The following is a 20,812-nucleotide window of genomic DNA, read 5'->3' as shown; positions in this document are numbered from 1 at the left end:
AGGAAACAAAGGCAGCTAGAAATTAGTTACGTTTTGGGAAGAAGCACTGAAGGTGTGGTTGTAGCCACTTTGGATTCTTGTGGGGAAGATTCTCATCTCCGAGCAGATAGCAGACCTCGGAACTTTCCAGCACCTGCTTGAGTGGCTCAGCCGGACGACGAGAGTACAGTCTCTGGGAAACACACTGTGGAAAGGGAGAAGGAACTGCAACTTATCTTCCGACCTCCACATGTTCGAGTTGCAGGCCCCTATCACCCCTACCCAGGAAGCTTTTTTTTTAATTAAATTTTTATTTTTTTTATTAGTTACAGTTTATTTACTTTGTATCCCAGCTGTAGCCCCCTCCTTCATTCCCTCCCAATCCCACTCTCCCTCCCTCATCTCCTCCCTGCCCCTCTCTAAGTCCACTGATAGGGGAAGTCCTCCTCCTCTTCCATCTGTCCCTAGCTTTTCAGATCTCTTCAGGACTGGCCGCAATGTCCTCCTCTGTGGCCTAGCAAGGCTGTTCCTCCCTCAGGGGGAGGTCAAAGAGCCAGCCATCGAGTTCATGCCAGAAACAGTCCTTGTTCCCCTTACTAGGATAACCCACTTGGATACTGAGCTGCCATGGGCTAAATCTGAGCAGGGGTTCTAGGTTATATCCATGCATGGTCCTTGGTTGGAGAAATAGTCTCAGAAAAGACCCCTGTGCCCTGATATATTTGGTCCTTGTGGAGCTCCTGTCCTCTCCAGGTCATATTAACTCCCCCTTCTTTCATATGATTCTCTGCACTCTGCCCAAGGTTTGGTTATGAGTCTCAGCATCTGCTTTGATATCCTGCTAGGTAGAATCTTTCAGAGGACTTCTGTCCTGTTACTTGTTTTCTCCTCCTTCCAATGTCCATCCCATCTGTCTTTCTAAGTGAGGATTGATCATCTTACCCCGGGTCCTCTTTCTTGTTTATCTTCTTTAGGTGTACAGATTTCAGTATGTTTATCCTCTTATAAGTCTAGTACCCACTAGAAAAAAAAAACAAGGAAAAATTTCATGATTTCCTTGTTTTTAATTGCTGAGTAGTATTCACTGTGTACCCAGGATGCTTTACTTTGCAATTAAAAAAAAAAAAAAAAAACAAAGAATTGTGGAGAAAAAAAAAATCAGGCGCCTCTAAGTGTTTGCCTTCCTATGCATCTCAGTAAAAAACCATTTATTTAGAACAATATATATATATTGTATATATATATACAGTATATAATGGGCTGGGAAATGTTTGTAACTCAGTGAAAGAATGCTTGCCTAGCATGTACGCGTCTCCAGGTTCTATTTCCAGTAGCACACACACACACGTACACACATCAATAAATAAATGCATAAATGTCCAGTGTGACAGCCATAGGAGTACTAAATTATTAATTATGATTTTGGGTAAAAGTTCGAATCTATTTTCTGAGTATTCTGTGAGTCACAATCTGATGGCAGTGTTCTGTCTTCAGGAAGTGGTGATTTTGCTCAGTTGTCTGGCCTTTAGTTACAGTATGTGTTTAGTGTGTGTTTACTTTCCAGCCTCAAGGGCCAACTCATCCATTTGCTGGCCTCACATCCTGTTTGAATTGTCACTTTCCCTGCTGCAGCTCTCCTCTTAATACTTTTGCTTTTTTTTTTTTTCTCTCTCTCTCTCTCCTGACAGTAACTGAGGATTGAACGCAGGTTTTCACACACATAGAGTGAGTACTATGCCGCTCAGGATATGCCTCAGGTCATCCTTCTCCTTTCTCCCCTGTCCTCTGCCACCCTGTTTTACTGTTTCGCAGCAGCCCTGGCCTGCAGATAGGCCTCTAGGGTACCCCTGAGAGCTGCAGGAGCAGAACAAAGTCCCTGGGAGGCTTGGTGCGCTGCTTACTCTGTTGTCTGCCAAAGAGGGACACTACCGCGACCTTTTGTCAACATCTGGTGCCTTCTGATACCCAGGGATGGCTGGAGCTTCCTACTTTTTATTTCTTTTTCTTCTTTGCTTGCGTTTTGTTTGTTTGCGTTTGTGTTTGTTTTGAGACAGGGTTTTCTGACAGTCCCGGCTGTCCTGGAACTAGCTCTGCAGACAAGGCTAGCCTCAAACTTCGCCTGCCTTTGCCCCCAGAATGCTGGGACTAAAAAGCATGCACCACTACCTCCTGGCCTTGAATTTTATTTCTGAATCTTTCTACAATCCTGTTTGTAGGTAGGATTGTTCTCATTTTGCTTTAAGGAATTGGCCTGCAGAAACATTCAATAATACAGTGTTCAAGGTCAGTTAACTGAGCCAGGAGCCAGAATTATGAAATTCTGCCTGGCTCCAAAGCTCCAAAGCTCATCTGACTCCAACTAGGGGTACACTAGACAGGGAGGGTCTAACAGCGGGGCTGGTTTGGCAGAGAGTGGGCACCAGACACTTTGGGACAGATTAAAGATCGAGAGAAGGCGTGGCAACAGTCAGATAATTGCCCAGGACTTCCCAGTTCTCCTCACTAGAGGGAGAAAGAATGCCTGCAGTCCAGGCCCTACCTCAACCCCGCAGGCCCAGGCAAACTGCCAGAGCAGAGAGCCAGGGAAGCAGGAAGGCAAGGGAGAGTGACTAGAAGGAAGGAAGCGCTGTCAGTTTCACCAGTCTGTTCCTGACAAGCAGGCCGCGGGCCATAGGAGTTCCTTAAGGTCAAGGGAAATAAGATCTGGAGAGATGAAACTGGGACACTCCCCTTGGCCATGAGGCCAAGTGGATCCAGCCATAGCCAGCCTGGAGCCCAGGTTGCTAGCACAGTGGGCTGGAGAAGGGGGAAGGGCAGTGAGGAGAGGGAAAAAGAATGAATTAGGATCCCAATACACCTCATAAAAGGTTTCTTGGCTACATCGGTAACAGTGGCCAGCACAGGGTACACAGCTCCACAGAACTCTCAGGATCGATTTCTTCACGAGTGAACTTTTACCTACTTGTCCTGTCTCTGCAACATTTTTCTTTCTTGCCCAACTGGTACGGCAGCACAGCAATTAAGGACACCTATTTTCACATCAAGGTTCTGTCACTAGCCAATTAGACAAATTCCTTTTAAGTTACACTTCCTGAGATCTGTTTCCTCATCCACAAAGGAGGCAAGCCATCTCTGTCAATTTCGTGTTAGCAGGGATTAGACAGTTTGTGTGGATAACATGAAGCGCTGGGTAAATATGACGTGGACTTTCTCTGTCTTCTTTCCTTCCAGCCATCTGTCCCCACAGAAGTCCCCTCACCAGGTCAGAGCTGGGGAAGTTCCACCTTAGGAATGAAAACAGCACTGTCTATGAATGGCATACACCCTTCCTCCATCTAATTATTCCGTTTGTTGTCACATTTTCTAAGTTAGAGCAGGGGAAAGACGGTCAAAGGCATAAACCAGGAAGCCCATCTCCCTTGAGTTTGCTCATCTTTCTCCTGGAGATAAGCCCCTGGCTTGCTGCTCTGGCAGTTTGCCTGGACCTGAGGGGTTGAGGTAGGGGCATGTCATTTCCCTGTTGCCTGGCTGGCAGGCATTATTTCTCCCTCTGGTGAGTAGAGCTGGGAAGTCCTGGGCAATTATCTGAACATAAACAAAAATATGAAGACACACTCCTTGGAGAGTGGGTTACCAAAGCGCCAGCCCCAGATCCTCTCCAAAGAGCTTGAGGTACCACAGAGCACCCAAGAGATGAGGCCAGGAGAGGACACTGGTGGGGAAGGAGCACAGCAGAGTAGTCTGGGAGTGGGTTCAGGACTTGGCCAAAGACTGAGAAGTCTGAAAATCAAGAGAACTTGGTCCAAGTGCACAGAAACCAGCAGGGAATCTCTCACAGTTTCTTCTTGAGGAAGATGGCAGGCTACTGTGTAAGATGCATCCAGATGACACTTGTAAATGTGTAAACTTCCCTGAGGAGAGTTCGCACGTGGTCCTGACCTTGGTGGTAGTTCTTTTGGCCATCCTTGCAGGCTCTGTCCAGGCTTTGGCAGGTGGCAGTCACACTGGGAATGGACTGATGCAGGAAGAGACTGGGGGTTTTCACTTAGAATATAGCCATGAGCCTATGCTGGCCAGGGGATGGACTGTTGTCATTTGAATGGGAATGGCCTCCATAAGCTCATGTATTTGAATACTTGGGCCAAAAATTTTAATGTTAGAGCCAAGGCTTGTGATAAAGAGTTGAAAAGATTAAAGAGAGGCCTGATGCAAAATAGAATAACGGGAGGTGTCTTAGTTAGGGTTGCTGTTGCTGGGAGCAAAGGCAACCTGGGGAGGAAAGGGTTTACTCGGCTTACACTTCCAAGCCACTGTTTGCCACTGAAGGATCATGGCCATGGAGCTGATGCAGAGGCCATAAGGAATGCCGCTTACCAGCTAACTCCCTGTGGCTTGCTTAGTCTGCTTTCTTATAGAACCCAGGACCACCAGTCCAGGGATGGCACCACCCACAATGGGCTGGGCTAGGCTCTCCCTCATTAATCACTAATTAAGAATATGTCCTACAGGCCTGCCTACGGCCTGGTCTTATGAAGGCATTTTCTCAAATGAGTTTCCCTCCTCTCAGATGACTATAGCTTGTGTCAAGTAAGCATAGAAACTAGCCAGGATAAAAGGGCTATCTTCTGGGTTAGATACCACCCAGCTAAAATTACAATTTGTAAAAATTTGATGCAACTGTTTGAGAAGGATTAGGAAGAATGACTGTGGTGGGTTAAATGAGAATGGTCCCCTTGGCTCATTAGTTTGAATGCCTGGTCCCTTGTTAGGTGAACTGTTTGGGAAGGATTAGTAGGTGTTGCCTTGTTGGAGTAGGGGTGGCATTGCTGGAGCAGGTGTGTCTCTGAGGGTGAGCTTTAAGGCCTCAAAATCCCACACTAGGCCCAGTGTCTTTCTCTCTCCTGCTGTCTGCGAATCAGGGTGTGAGGGTCTCAGCTGCTGGTCTAGAGTCATGCCTGTCTGAGTCCCATCATAATGCTCACAGACTAACTCTCTAAAGCTGAAAGCAAGGTCCAATGAAATGCCTTCTTTTAGGAGAGTTCTCTTGGCCATGGTGTCTCTTCACAGCAATAGAACAGTGACAGTGAGAGAAGTTATCAGGGACTGGGGTATTCCTGTGACAGGTCTGACCATGATGTTGTTTGGAGAAATATGGAAGACCTCGGGACTTTGGACTAGGAAAGTGGTTGATCACTTTAAGTGGGGTTTAACGAGCCGTCCAGGTAGGAGCATAAATGATGGTAGTGTGGAGCATGACTTGGACTGTGGAGGCTTGGCTCTTAAAGTTTCAGGGGGCAAGAATATTAGTAAGAGGCCTACAGACCATTCTTGTGATATTTTGCTAAAGAATGTGGTTGCTTTCTGCCCTTGTCCGGAAAATTTGTTGAAGACCACATTGAAGAGTTTTGGAATAATGCTATTGACAGAAAAAAAAAATTTTCAAGACATCCTAGTATTGGCCTATGTCATATGATTATTTGTGGTCACTCTTAGGCAGATCTACAATGAAAAAGAACAAACAGGGCAAAAAGAAATACAAAACGCACAGTTTGAGGAGAAAAAGGGGCAGCAGGAAATGTAATGTTGGAGCCAAGGCTTGTGCTGAAAGAGATGAGAAAAAAAATGTAATCTAAGGAGCGGCACCCTCAGGATAATCCTGTGACCTGTGAAAGGAATGAAGTTGAGGGGTTGCCTCATCCTAGAAACCCCCAACACCTGGAAGCTTATGCAAATGCGAGTCAAGGAGGGGGTCAGGTTCCAATCCAAGAGTCAGAAGAACATGACAGCTTGGCCATATGATTCGGATTCAGAATCAACAAAGATACAGGAAAGGGGTTGTGGCATCTTCCTCTACAGTTCAGGAAAGCTGCTGAAGCCAGGTACATGAAAGAGGAGTCCCTGCTTGGTGGCCCAAAGAAGTCATTCCATGAAGCTGTGAAGATAAATCCTGGGTTGTGTTGATGACCCAAAGATGTTGGAGATGCCAGAGCTGGGATAAGATGCCTGCCAAAGAGAGCTGCAGCCAGAGTGTGGGACCAGCTCAAGAGAGAGAAGTTGGGAGGAGTGGGAGATTGGACAAGCCATCTAAGACAGAATTTGGAGTTCACCCTGTGCGTTTCAGTCCCACTTTGGTCCAGTATTTCACCACTATGCACTATTTTTTTCCTTTTGGAATCTTAATGTATATTCTGTACTATGGTATGTTGGAAGTATGTGATCTGCTTTTTTATTTTATGAGGGCCTAAAATGCTTTAAGAACTAAAAGAGAACTTGGACCTTTGGTCAGTGTTGAGACTGAAAGACTATGGGGAACTTTTTGAAGTTGGGCTGAATGCATTTTGCATTGTGATGTAGCTAGAAAGCTATGGGGCCAGGCAGAGGTACGAGAACGGTCCCCAGTTAGTGGAGCTGTTTGGGAAGGATTTGGGGGGGGTAGCCTTGTCGGAATAGGTGTGGGGTTGTTGCAGTAGGTGTGTTACTAGGGGTGGGCTTTGAGTTTTTGAAAGTCCTTGCCAGGCCCAGTGTCTTTCTACTGCCTACAGACCAAGATGTAACGTCTTCAGATACTGGGCCAGACATGGTGGTGTCCTTTAATCCCAGCACTGGGGAGGCAGAGGGAGGTTGGATTTCTGTGAATTCAGGCTAGCCTCGTCTAAATAGTGAGTTTCAGGACAGCCAGGACTATGTAGAGAGACCTATTTTTTGTTTGTTTGTTTTTTTTTTTAATCCCATAGCTACTACTCCAGTGTCATACCTGTTTACTTCCCACCCTGATGGTCACAGAGTAGGTCTCTAAAATTGTAACCAGACAATCCTCCCAATGAAATGCCTTTTTAAAAAAATATATGTATATATTCATATACATACACACACATATGTGTGTGTGTGTGTGTATATATATATATGAGTTACCTTAGTCATGATGTCTCTTCACAGCAATAGCAGAGTAACTAAGACAGAGACCTTGTTGTAGAAAATATGTCACTAGGCTCTGAGGTTTTAAAAAGCCCACACTATTCCCTGTTTAGCTCGTGCTCTCTCTGCCTCCTGCTTTTGGATCAAGATGTGAACGCTCAGCCATTCCTGTTGCCATGCCTTCACTCAACATCACGGACTTTAATCCTCTGAAACAGTAAGCCCAATGAAATACTTTTTAAAAAAGAATGAGTTTCCTTGGTCATTGTGTTCCACTGTGCACGTTGTGTAGCAACATAAAAGTAACGTAAGATGCCCTCTGCCGCCAGGGTTTGGGGCGATGCACCCACCTGACTCCAGCTTTTCTGTACGTGTGTCTGTCCTTTCTTCATTCTCATATCATCCCTTGTCAGGGTTTCAGACCCAAACTGGGCAGGATGAGTGAGACACCCTTGGATTCCCTTTGTCCTAAGTCTGTGTTTCACCTCCCTATCTCCATTTTTGTCGTCATTTTTTTCTGTCCCCAATATCACTGTCCTCTCTTCCACACTTTCCCTCTCATGTGAGTGTCCTTATGCCCTAAAGGTGTTTCTCCTCTGTCCATCTTTTTTTTTTTTTTATTAATTACACTTTATTCATTTTGTATCCCCCCATAAGCCCCTCCCTCCTCCCCTCCTCTGTCCATCTTATTACTGACACAACTATATCCCCTCTGGTCAGAACTTCTTCTCTTTCCTCTGTCCTCATTTATCTCTTTCAGTCTTCTTCTCTTTCGGTCCTTATGCCATGACTATCTCAGAGGGCTGGGGATGCAGCCAACTTAGCTGGACGAGCAGTCCTCTGACTTTGCATGGTGCCTAATTAGAGATAGGCATGAACTATGCTGTATCTGACTTGGGGTAGGCTGGGAGGTAGCATGGGTATCAGGAGAGAAATTAGCTCTATGCCTCTCTACTTAAATGTATTAAGTAAGTGGATGTTTGTGGAGCTTATAGGCCTGCCTGAGCATCTTCAGCAACAAGGACTCTTGAAACCTCATATTCAAAACTATGTTGTATTTGGCCCTGGCCATATGGTTTTAGTGATTCTTGTTAAAACATGACACAGGTGTCAACTCAATTGAATTTCACTGAGAGTTGACATTAATCTTCTTCTCCATGCACCTCTGTGTTGGGGGATGGTCTTCAGCACTGTGTGTTCAGATGCTTATTTCTGTGCCAAGAGATCTGGTTGCAGTCCAGACATGAGCATTGTCATTTCTATGAAGAATCTGCTGTCTCAATGTTGTGTAAACACTGTGCTTCATCATATCTGATTGGTTAATAAAGAAGTTGATCAGCCAATATCTGGGCAGTGAGGACAGGAGCTAGGGCTTCCATCCCAGTCAAGGGGTCTCAGGTAGGGAACAGAAGAAGAGGAAAGGAAGAAGGTAGAGAGCAGAGAAAGTCACCATGGGAGCTGCCACAGGGAGCTGCCATGAGGTAGCCAGACTAGCAAAACTGGGTTAAAATATATGGTTATAGTGCTTAAAGCTTGTTGAATAAATTAATAGATCTGTGTCAATTACTTGAGAGCTAGAATGTGTAATAGAAAATATCACTACACTGTTTTTACTCCTCTGGCTCATTATCTGCAGAAGAGCCAATCATTATGGTGCTAAGGACTGCTTTTTCTCTGACTTGTGGTTCAGAGAGGGTAGTCTAGAAGGTTACTCTGCACAGCTTTGAGCCTCCAGGTAAGTATATAAGTAGTACTTGTGTCCTGGAGGACTTGGGGGAAGCCAGAGGCAGGTATGAGTCATCACTCCCCGTTCCCAGGGCCTTCCTCAGGGGCTCAGATTAATCCAAGATTCATTTCTTCAAGCCTTTCCAGTTCCACATACTGATCAAGGCCATCTTCCTTTACCAAGAGATGGCACCCCAGGCCCTCCCATTCTTCTCTGGCCTTCCCTGTTTTATAGAAAGCTGCAGAGCTTAAACATTACCCAAGTGTTTACATTTGAGGTGCTACACTACCTGGCCTCAGCCCTTCCTTCATTTTGTATTTCCTGCTCCTGTGGTGGTTACAGCCCGTATCTGCGCTGCTTTGGGAGCTCCTGTGAGCTTGAAATGGGGTGCTCAGGGGTAAGAAGCATCTCCATCAGGATAGGAGCATGCAGAGAAGAGGTGACTGCTATTTATGTTTTCAGAATTCACATGTAAGCAAGTGATCTCAAAATCAGGTCTGCATTCCCACCTACAAACACACTATAAAGAACAACTATTTTGTGCCAGTGGTATACCCAATATGTATCAGTGAATAAGACAAAAAATCCCAACTTTTACAGAGCTTATTGGGAAAGAATGAAAACACATATAACTTGCTCAAAGTGACAATTGATGAGGAAAAAGGTAAAACAGGATAAGGTGGGCAGAGATTTTTGTTTGTTTCCAGACAGGGTTTCTCTGTATAGTCCTACCTGTCCTGGAACTCTCTTTCTTTGTAGACCCGGCTAGCCTCAAACTCACAGAGATCGGCCTGCCTTTGCCTCCTGAGCGCTGGGACTAAAGGTGTGCGCCACCATGCCTGGCTTAGGCAGAGATTTTTGAGTAGGTCGTTGAAGTAGGTGATGTTAGGACAGAGATAAAGATGAGAGAACAAATCTGCACTTGTCTGAATGTTCCTAGCTGAGAGAACAGTGCTGAAAAAGCCCTTAAAGCACACAGAACCTGGGGTGCTGAAGGAGCAGCAAAGTGGGTGGCGATTGGAGCAAGTGCTGAAGGCATTCAGAGAGCCAGACATGGGGAACCTTAGGGACCACAAGAGGGGCTGTGGTTTCACTCTGAGCAGTAAAGGGCCCATTTAAAAGGCCACCTAACATGTGGATTATAACTGTAGACAAATCACATGACCCATGTTGATTATGAAGTCTCTGTACTGGTCCAGAAGTTAAGATTTTTTTTTTAAAATGTACTTTTGTAAATTCTCTGAGAATGTCATGCATGCACACAGTGTGTTTCCATTATATTTGCTCTCTGCCTATCTCGCCACAGAAGTTGGGATTTTTGACCTAGGAAGGTGCAGTGTGTTCTGAGACCAAGGGAGAGGTCACTTTTGGCAGACAGCACACCTGTGGGCAAGACTGGATTTCTGAGAGAACAAGTGGTGTTGGAGAAGGACAAGGCCACTAGATGGCAAGACAATACCAAAGACAAGTTCACATAGGACATTTTTTAGTCAAGTATGTTTTCCTAGGGGGAGGTTTGGCCCCTCGAGAGCTGTTCACTTCTTTGTTAAGATGTCAGCTTGGTTGTCTACAGTTACTATACCACGTAGCTGTAGATACACAGGCACAGACACACAAATGTGTGTGCACAAACTGAATCCACTTTTTTTTTTTTTTTTTTTTTTTTGCCTTTTAAATGGGCTGGTTTAATTCAAAGTGATACAGAATTCCAAGTACAACAAAGATGAAACAGCAGGCTCTGGCCTGGGTTTTCTTTCCATTCAGAGCTGAGGTAGGAATTGCTGAACACTAGAGACAATGAGCCATTGTATTTGTTTTACTACAAAAGTTTATTACAATGTACAATAGGCTCCAGGATAACACTTCATTCTAGCTGTAGGTGGCAAAGATGTTATGGCAGGGGATCCAGATGTTTTAATGGGAATGGAAGAGGGTCACCATCATCACCTCAGGAATAGCTTACTTTCTGCCAGATTTCTTAATTCCACCTGTGGCCAGGGGCCCCTTCCCCGCGGCCTTGGCTTTCAGCTCCTCGAGTTTCTTCTGCTCCTCTTTCTGCTTCTGCTTGAAAGCCTTGTCCTCCTCATCCATCTCCTTGGCCTGCTTCTTGGGCTGTTTCAGGGGCTTCTTTTTGCCACCTTCGCGGCCAGACATGGCGCTGACAGCCCCTTCACCAGTCCCCGATCTCAAGCCCCCACATTTTTTTTTATGGTTATTTATTGAGAGAGATGGGAGTGGGAAGAGGGGGAGAGAGAGGAAGAGGCAGAAACAGAGACGGAGAAATGGGAGAGAGGGAGTAGCAGAAAGAGAGGAGAGAGAGAGAAGGAGAAACAGAGAGAGGGAGAAGCAGAAACAGAGGGAGAAGGAGAAGGAAATACGAGGTGACAGAGGACAAGTCCAAGCAGTCAGTACTGTCATTCCACCACGTGGGCACCACACTGAACTCAGGTTGTCATGCTTGGTGACAGATGCCTTTACCCGCTGAGCCATCTCCTCAGCCCCAGAACCCATGTTTGAAAGTAGGCTGTGGACCAAATTCATGTCAGCTCAGTCCAGTCTTACCTCTAGAAATGCAGACTAGGGTGGGAGGAGGAGACAGGAGTCTATAAGCTCATTAAAATTCTTAGCTTAGAGTCCTTTGCCATTTTCATTTTCCCAAAGCGGGAGGCTTCCAAGCCTTGATTTGAACTGTATTTCGTTTTTCTGTCATTTAATTATCCTACTTTGCTCCTAACTCTATTCTGGGCTTTCCAGAAGGCTGCCTGCCTACTGGGTGCAAATGAGATAAACAAGGCCCCTCCTGTCTCAGGCCAAAAGGAAAAAAAATGGAGCTTTAAGTTTACACAGAAAAATTGAAACCTACAGTCTGTACAATTTAGGTTGAAATCTTGGCCTCTGTTATTTGCATTTGACTTTATTAGCCTTAAACTATTCAGCTTGCTGGATCGACTTCCACTGACACTTGGTAAGACCAGTTTGCCACTTTATATTCATCACACTCATAACAAGAGGAGAAAAAGATGAGAAAATCAGATAATGGTAGGAAGGAAAGAAGGCAGAGCAGGAGATGATGGGAGGAAGAAAAACAATCACTCTGGCCTCCTCATTTCTCTATTACTAGTCATTGCTGCCAGCCCAGCTTTTTTCCCTGCCCTCTGTCTATCTGTCTGTCTGTCTGTCTGTCGGTGTGTATGTGTGTGTGTGTGTGTGTTGTTAAAGTTGGGGTGTGGGTGTTATGAAAATTCTAGCAATGCCAGGTGGACCACCGCCTGAGGAAGACAACAGCTGTTGCTTCCTCTAGCCTGCAGCGGGAGGGTGCAAGGGGCTGGGGAGGCAGAGGCTGGGCCTGGATTAGTGCCTACCCTTCAGAGCCAAGCCTTTCTTCCGAAGTTCCATACAGCCTCTGGATACCAACGGAAAGCCCATGGGAGAGTGCTTGCCTCCAGACGAGAGCTGATCCAAGTTCTGTAGACCTTGGATAAATAAGGGTAATAGGCTCGTTTTTCTATTTGGAGAAAGTGAAATGCTGCAATGTTGGGACCAGCTGTGGGACTCTCTTCAGGTCTTTGAATTCCCATGACCTTTCCTGGAACAGCTGTGGGTTTGGAAGAGGCAGGCCTGAGCAAAGGTTAGAATCCTTGGCTCCCAGACCTTTAGACAAGCTGGGCCCAAGGAGAGAGGGACCAGGTCCTAGGCTGAGGGGCTCAACCTGCGGGCTAAACCTTTCCCAGCTCTGCACGCCTTATTCATATCCAGAATGAGTTCCTTAGCCCGTGCTCAGGCCTGCAGTCATCTGGCAGATCTGCCCTTCTAACTCTATCTCTGACTTTTCTTCCGCTTAGTGCTTTAACTGCAGGCAGCCGTAAATTTCATAATGTTTTTTCATGCCACTTAACTTCTAACTGCCCACTGAGACTCTTCAGGGAAGCTTTCTCAGACCCTCTCAATTCAGACTATTTATCTTTGAGGTAGGATTTAATGTAACCCATGCTGGCTTGGAACTTGCTATGGAGCTGAGGATGGCCCTTGAACTCCTGATCCTCCTGCCTCCACCTCCCTAGTACAGGGATTTCAGGTGTGTCCCACGATAACCAGCACTCGGGATCAAGCCTCAGGCTTTGTCTTCTGGGTGAAAACTCTACCAACAGAGCTACAGCTGGCAGAGATGACGTCTTTCTCATCTCTGCATTCCTATATTATTGACTGACTTTAAGAAATATAGTTTTGGGAGGGGGGTGTTAAGAGCATTTGCTACTCTTCCAGAGTACCTGAATTCAGTTCCCACCACCCATAGTCTTTTTTTTTTTTTTTTTTTTTTTTTTTGAGACAGGGTTTCTCTGTAGCTTTGGCTGTCCTGGACTCACCGTGTAGACCAGGCTGGCCTTGAACTCACAGAGATCTGCCTGCCTTTTGCCTCCCAAGTGCTGGGATTACAGGCGTGCACCACCACTCCTGGCCCCTGCCCATAGTAATATTCGTGCAGCTTTCAGATGTCATCAGAGAATCTTCCCTTTTCAGTGAATGACGGTTAATACAGACCCACAACTGATCAAAGTGAGTGAAGAAGCGAGGGAGAAACGCTTAGCTCTAAATCCTACATCTATGTTACAACCTCCTCCCTGCACAGAACATCAGGGAAGATGTCAGGGAGGGCTGCTGTGAAATGGTCTGCTGCAGAGGACGGGGCTGTTGCTCTCAGGACCCCACAGCAGTAGCTGTGGTTGCCTACACAAAATCAAGTCACGACCGGTTGTGCACTCCTGTAATCACAGCACTCAGGGAGGCAGAGTTAGAGGCCAGCCTGGTCTGCAAAGGGAGTCCAGGACGGTCAGGGCCACACAGAGAAACCCTGTCTCGAAACAAACAAACAAAACAACAACAACAAACCCAAAAAATCCAAATCAAGTCAGCCAAACTTGCAGCATGTATGGAGAAGAGGCTCGCAAAGCCCCGCCCCCTACTGAGGAGCTACTGGCAGCTGCTGGTTGCTGGATGAAAGTCAGTTTTCTTCAGGGCTGTAGCCCCTGGTGGGGTTCCCACTCTCCCAGATGTCCCTCCACCCACGGTTGAATGGCACCAACTAGACTCAAATAGATTATTATTTTTTTAAAGGACATGGTGTTGGGATAGGGGCAAGGCAAAGGCAGTCAAGGAAGAGTTAAAGGGGGAAGTAAGAGTAAGGATGGTCTCAATGCATGTATGAAATCTTCCAAGAATAAATTAAGACCTATTTTTAAAAAATTCTGCCATATCATCACTGGCAGCTTTGTGGAGATGAATCCAGAGGAGGCTCTGGGTTGGCGGCACAGGGATGTAGATTTGTCATTAGGTCTGCTTAGGGACTAAATGAGGCTCTAAAAATGACAAAAGTAGATCAATGTAGAACCTAGGGGAGGTACTAAAAGGTATGCACTTACCTGTTTACGTACTGTCTAATAATAATTTAAAGGCGTTTTTATGTTTATTGTACTGCACCATTCTCACAGCTTTCTGAGCTAAGGAAAACGTTGTTTCATCTAACAACTAAGGAAGGCATTGTCTCATCTAACAGAAGATGAGACATTAAGGGAACCTCTTCCTCTCTAATGTGCCTCTTTGCAATCTTGTGTGCACAGGTGGTGGAGAAACTGGAAAGGGGTAAAGTGAGGAATGCAAAGAATAGTAGCTCAGAGGGACTAGGGGTGAGGTAGCATGGCTGAAGCTGGGATTACAGACTTTGTGACGGATATTCTCAAAACAGATTTAATCAGCCAGGCCTAGGCAGCCTGAAGGACAGCCACTTTGCCTTCTGTGGCTCTGAATTTATTCTCACTTGTCTGAATTATGCACAGTCCTGGCGGGAGGTGTTCTAGGCAGAGACTTCTGCAGTGAGACCTCAGGACGCTCCTCATATGAACTAGCTATGAGATGAGTGAGGCAAGAGGGTAGCAATAGCATTCCAAGTAGAGGAGACAGCACAAGGGCATGGGCGTGGGATGCCCAACAAGGTGGGAATCTAGCAGGGGTGTAAATGCAGATATAGACACAGGCAAGAGCAGGATCATGGCAGTATTATGTCCCGTGAGATGCTGACTGGATTATATAATATAAGAAACATGAAACTCTTGCGAAGGGTTAAAACAAAACAGGCAGTTAAATTTAAAAAAAATTAATGTCTACAAATATTTTGTCTTCACAAATGTATGTATTATCACCTGCATGCCTAGTAGCCACAGAGTCCAGAAGAGTATATCTGAGCCCTCAGAACTGGAGTTATAGCTGGTTGTGAGCCACCAGGTGAATGCTGAGAACTGACTCGGGTCTTCTGGGAGAGCAGCTCCCAGGTTAAGAGTGCTCTTAACCACTGAGCCACCTCCCCAGCACCATGGGAACTAATTTCTTTTTCAGTAGCTGAATGAAAGACACTGAGACTTAGTGGAGTTAAGAGGAGAAGCTGAGCTGGGAAAGAAGGGTGCATGGGAGGGACTGATTTGGGGAGAATTTTAATTCAGACTCTGAGGGCTGCATGGCTTGAAGATTCATTGTCTACCGAGTAGTCGTCATGGGCCAAGCCCTGGGCAAAAGCTTGTGATTTACATTGTAATGAATCCTAATAACCACTATGAGGAATAATGAACTATCCTCATGAGCAGATGAAGCAGAAGCTTGGGAAACTTTTTTTTTTTTTTCTTTTTTCCCAGACAGGGTTTCTCTGTGTGTAGCCTTGGCTGTCCTGAACTCACTTTGTAGACCAGGCTGGCCTCAAACTCACAGAAATCTCCCTGCCTCTGCCTCCCTGCTAGCTTGGGAAACTAAGAGTGATGGCCTATCTCATATAAAACACGGGGCCAGGACTCAAGCCTTGCCTTTTACCATCATGCCTTATAATGGCGATGAAGGAGCCTCTCACAGAAAACTGAGGAAGCATATAACACAACCATGATGGTTAGTTAGTGCCAAAGTCAACTTAATAGAGCCTAGAATCACCTGGAGGTGGATGAGATTTCTGTGCTTGCTTTTGGGGCACAATCCTGATTGCAATCATGGACGTGGGAAAACTCAGCCTGGAAGCACTGTTTCCCGGCTTGGATTCTGGACTGTATGAATGGAGAAAAGGGACTGAGCAACACGTGCTCATCCATATCATCTGCTTGCTCACTGCACATTCAAGGGGACCAGCTGCTTCAAGGTCCTGTTGCTTTGAACTCCCCACCCGGTGGGCTATCCTTGGTATGTGAGCAAGAATAAACCCTTCTCCCTTCAGTTGCTTTTGTCAAAGCTTTTTATCACAGCAGCAGGAAAATACAGACACAAGAGAAATGAGAAGAATAAGTTTTGGACTCTAGTCTGTGCAGCCAGAAAGAACAAGCCCAGCGGAGGCTGCTAATGAGGGACCACGAAAAGAATACCAATATGCCTCTGAGACTCACTCCTCCTTCTCCTGAGCCCCACAGTGAGCCCCAGAGCTCGAGTGGTCTGCCTTCTGTCTCCCTCTTCTGCTGCTGAAGGTGAAAAGGTTCTCCTCAGAGCAAGGCCAAGAAGCTGGGCAGTGGGATACATATACCTGTGTTTTCAGTACTCAAGGGGATGAGGACAGGAGGATAACTAACTTGAGGCCAGCCTGAGATTCACAGTGAGAGCCGGTCACAAGTAAACAAATACCTGCAGGAAGACAAGGCTGAAAGGTCTGTGGGACCAAGGGCCAGAGCTGGAAGGTTCCTTGAAGCAGGCTTGTTGACTCTGATGAAGATCCAGATATTTGATTAAAAAGTTGAGGAATTTAGCCCTTTCCTTAGCAGGGCGCACTACCAGACTAGCCAATTCAAGAATCTGATCAGGCCAGGTGGTTTGCATTCTCTCAGCCCTCAGATAACGCTATCAGAGCCAACCTGCCATGCTCAGAGCTTCAGAGCCAGCACCCAGAGATCTCCAGCAGTGCCCTGAATTGTGGGTACTGGCACAGTCAGCTGGGCACTGAGGAGCAGGACTGTGGGAAATCTTGGAGGTTCTCTGTTCTCAGTCCGTTGCTTTGGTGGGTGGCGTGGTGCACATGGCCCCCGGGGGCTTTTAAGTGGGGTAAGACGTTGGTGGACCATTGATCAAAGGTAAACACTTTGTTCTTCAGAAAAAAAGATGGTTCTTTCCTTCCCACTTTGCTAAAAGCAGGACCAGTGGGCCAGAGCAGACATCAAAGAAGGCCCAGGAACTCAGAGATTTCTGGCCAGGAGGTTGGAACTAAGTGTTCTGAGGCGACCAGACAGCGATGTCTCTTTCCTCCTCCCCACCTAACCACAAAGCACAGGGCTTCTCAACCCGGGGCGGGGGACTCCCTCCTTCCATCCTGGTCTTCATCTAAAACCCTTTTTAGTCTCACTCCACCTCTAGGCTGTAAGTGGCCTGAAGCGGGGCAAATCCCTGCCTCCCCACCCACACCTTCCCCAAGTGTCTTCAGTTCCTTCCTACAGAGCTGTCTGTGACTGCCGAGGCAGCCTGTTCTCCTTCTGTATCCACCATAAGGAGTGCCGGGAAACGGGGCATCCGGAGGCATCTATCCCCAAGGACCAGCTGGACCTCCGATTCTGAGCTGCAGCCCTAGGACTGGGTGAGACTGAGGCTCAGTGGTGAACCAAGGGAAGAGAGCTGGCTGTATATGGCTGGTTGAAGGGGTGGCCTTGAGCAGGTGCCTCGTCTTTCCAGGGTGTCAGAATTGGTAAGGGACTGAGGATAGGGGTGGCACAGAGGGAAAGCTAGAGCATAGTGGGGACTCTTGGAAGGGTTGACAGTCTCTTTAAGGCCTAGCGTGCCTCTAACTACCTTAACTCTGCCAGCAGAAGGCATGGCACCAGATGTGGTCTGGCTCCTTTTCTTCCAACCTACTCTGGCAATAGGCCTCTCAATGCAGACTGCCATCAAGAACTTCCGAATCTTACATGTCGACTACCCCAAGGTCAGCTACGCGAAGGGTTTCCATGGATACTGTAACGGCCTCATGGACTATGTGAGGGGAAGGCTGAAGGACTGGTACTGCCCTAAGATCCACTATGTGGTACACGCGCCCAGGGAAGGCATCGAGAAGTTCTGCAAATACAGCGAGAGCTTCTGTGAGAACTACAATGAGTATTGTACCCTCACTCAGGATGCGTTCCCGCTCACAATCTGCACCTTGGACCGTAAACAGCCACCGTCTAGCTGTAGCTACAACAGTACCCTGACCAACCAAAGGCTGTACTTGCTCTGCTCCCGCAAGCATGATGCTGAGCCAATTGGCATCATTGGCCTCTCCTAGGGACTCAGCTCCTGAACAGTCCCACCTAGTACGGCCCCTACATGCCACCCCAAAGCCTGTCCCCAGTCTCTGAGTCTAGCAGTGAGTCTTCCTCCCTGACTTCTGAAGCAGAGCCCCTCCCTCCTCTTTAGGCTCTTTTCACCTTCCCATCCCCCCACCTTGAGCCTCTCTCTCTCTCCCACCCAAGAAGCCGACTGTGTCCAGCTGGCCGTGCTTGTCTATACACTGGGCCAGATTCCGACTTCTGGATGGAGGCCCAGGCCCCAGCTCACACCATGGCAACAGGCACCCAGCTCCAGTACCTCTCCCTATCCCTGTTTTTAGTGTCAGCTCCGCCCCCACCCCCATCCCCGAAGCTCCCTGCTGTTTTCCTTATAATTCTTGCCACACTCTAGCAATAAGAACCTTCCTATGACCCTTGGGCCCATTTTGTCTCACTTCCTCAAAGCCCTCTCTGTCCCCAGCCTGTACTTCTCTGTGATTTCCCCTTTATATAACCTGTCCTTCCCTACCTCCTTCCACCACGGAGAATAGTGATGTTTTTTTTCCTACTTTCCCAACCACTGTTAGCCAAGCTGCCCACCTTTTCACAACCTCCGCCTTCCATTCCTCTCTCACCTTGGCCCAGAGGAATTTTAAATTATCCTTTCTGTTTTTTTTTTTTTCCCCCAAGGTCCCTCAGTCCCTCTTTCCTCCCTTATCTCTACCCAACATTTCCCAGACTCTAGGGAGTCTGTTTCACTCAGGTGGCAGAGGATGAGGCAGGCCCAGCTCCATCATGTAAAGTGTAAAAACCACTGGGGGAAATTGGGCAAAAGGTCCATGGGCGCCTTTCTGTAGTGACTTCTTATAAATCTGTGATCATTTCAAAATAAAAAGTTAAAAACACATTCAACTCAATTATGATTTGATTCCCTTCTGTGCTTTTGGTGTCCTGGTAATCACCTATCTCTGAACAACTTTCAGAACTACTCTTAGCAGTTGGAAATGTCTTCTGTTCTGTGGGCATGATGATGGAGGTAGGGCAGGTGAAAACCTTTAATGCCAGAAACTGGGAGGCAGAGGCAGGCAGATCTCTGTGAGTTCAAGGTCAGCCTGCTCTAGAATTTCAGGCCTCCAGAGCCAGCCAGGGATGCACAGTGATACTCCTGTCTCAAAAACCAAACAAACAAATAAAAAGATTCTCTTGTTTCCCAGCCTGAAAATAGATTTTTGATTTGTAATAGGTGTCAAGGCCTCCCTTCCTGGTTTTTATTTATCTCCCAAGAAACCCTGAATTCTAACAGATGAGGAAGTTAGGAGACACATTCAAGGGTCTAATCAATGATTATCTGGATCATGGTGTGCCAATCAGAAACTATGACTCCCTCTGGGGAGGCTACTGATGTGTAAACACAGTAAGCAAATATTTTTTCTTCTGCATCTGATTTAATTCCTCTCTCCAGATGTATTCTCCAGTCCTGTTCTCAGGAGCAGTTGCCAAGGAGACTACTACCTTATCACTGGTATGCATGAGGTTAGCAGGGTAAAGGTCCATGGCTGAAAACTCTGGCTCCTTGAGCTTTCTCTTCTCCCTTTCTCTACGGGCCAATCTGTTCCTCATACTCATGAGATGGAACTCCATGGATGCTGCACACACAATGTTTATTGTTATTTCCTGGTGTTAAAAACCCAGGGTCAGGAAACTAGCAGGCCATGGCTCCTCTCTACTTGCTTTTTTGGTCATAGGTGCCAGCACCCTTGTAGCCACTCACATAGCCTGAGTTGTCTGCGGTGTCTTCCCGTCCTTCGATGCCCTTCCCCTTGCCGCTCTCATCAAAGCGCTCCTTGTGGGTTCCAGTGTACTTACTGGTGTCTGTCAGCCGTTCTACTCCACCCACTGTTGTTGCTTTCTGCAAGGCAGAGAGTACGTCTGAGCCTACCTACCTTTCCCTGCTCTGTGGCAGCCCTTCTCCACATAGGGCCTGAGAGTCTCAGAACACAGGCGGAGAAAGTGCTGGCTGCCGCTTTCTGAGGCCCAGGCACTGCTGTGGGCAGGAAACTCTGCCTGAGCCATCTACTCTTGAAACTGCGGGAAAGGACAGTGGATTTTTCTGTATCCAGAGGAGTTACTCTGAGCAGGCTACTGCCAGAGGGGCTTCAGCCCCAAGCCTCACTCCTAGTGTGCGGAGCTGACAGTGGGAACAATTTAGGAAGGAGAGGGGTGAGAGAAAGGAGGTCTGAGATTAAGCCTGAATATATGGAGGAGGAGGGCTGGGAAAGCACCATGTCCTCCCATGCTAATGCGTCTCCAAAGCCACAGAAGACTGAGTTGTCAGGAGCAGACATAAGACGTAAGAACGAGTCTAAATTCTACTAACGACATTGCTGTTTGTGCCTTAGGGTGTAGCTGGGAGCTCCCACTGCACCTGGAGAAGGTCTCTCTCTCTCCTCTCTCTCTCTCTCTCTCTCTCTCTCTCTCTCTCTCTCTCTCCAGGTCCCTGCCCTTTCACCTCTGGAATGACTACAGGGCCCTAAAGTCTTCCGGCACAGGAAGCACACTGCAAGCCTTGCAACCTGGCTCCGGAGTTATACTGCTGACAGGATGTGGGGCATAGAAAGGGAGAAGGGAGCAGGGAACTGGAGTCATCTAGGGAAGTAGGGTTTGGGGCTGGCGCTGAAGAATGCTAGCCTTGAGGTCGGTGTGGTGGCACGCACCTACAGTCCTAGCACTTGGGAGGCTGAAGCATGAAGACCTTCAGTTCAAAACTAGCTAGGGTCACATAGCCAGTTCTAGGCTACTCTAAGCTAACAGGGTAAGATCCTGCTAGATAGACAGACAGACAGACAGACAGGAAGGAGGAAGGGAGGGAGGAGGAAGGGAGGAAGGGAGGAAGGGAGGAAGGAAGGAAGGAAGGAAGGAAGGAAGGAAGGAAGGAAGGAAGGAA

At 47.1% G+C, this 20,812-nt stretch overlaps 2 protein-coding genes across 8 annotated transcripts in view; one reads left to right on the top strand and one right to left on the bottom strand.

Annotated features, from left to right (window-relative positions):
- Positions 1–11,408: 11,408 nt before the first annotated feature.
- Tppp2 (tubulin polymerization promoting protein family member 2) overlaps positions 11,409–20,812 on the bottom strand; it is a 14,270-nt gene continuing 4,866 nt past the window's right edge. For 4 of the 7 annotated variants that reach the window (XM_055621674.1, XM_055621673.1, XM_055621676.1 and 1 more), the window contains 2 exons: positions 19,640–19,777; positions 11,409–12,093 (listed from right to left, as the gene is read on the bottom strand). In XM_055621674.1, coding sequence (XP_055477649.1) covers positions 11,986–12,093; positions 19,640–19,777 — 246 coding nt within the window. In that variant the 3' untranslated portion in view covers positions 11,409–11,985. The other 3 variants (XM_055621677.1, XM_055621679.1, XM_055621678.1) reach the window with 3 other exon arrangements.
- Rnase13 (ribonuclease A family member 13 (inactive)) lies at positions 16,465–18,715 on the top strand. Its single transcript, XM_055621680.1, has 2 exons — positions 16,465–17,201; positions 17,431–18,715. Exon 2 carries the CDS (start codon positions 17,436–17,438, stop codon positions 17,883–17,885), a length of 450 nt encoding a protein of 149 aa, XP_055477655.1. The 5' UTR covers positions 16,465–17,201; positions 17,431–17,435; the 3' UTR covers positions 17,886–18,715.

The sequence above is a fragment of the Psammomys obesus genome, unplaced genomic scaffold (genome assembly GCF_907164565.1).
Source record: "Psammomys obesus unplaced genomic scaffold, mPsaObe1.curated_primary_1811, whole genome shotgun sequence".
NCBI classification, from domain to species: domain Eukaryota; kingdom Metazoa; phylum Chordata; class Mammalia; order Rodentia; family Muridae; genus Psammomys; species Psammomys obesus.
The sequence above is the reverse complement of the archived record's forward strand: the minus strand, read 5'-3'. Positions and strand labels throughout refer to the sequence as shown.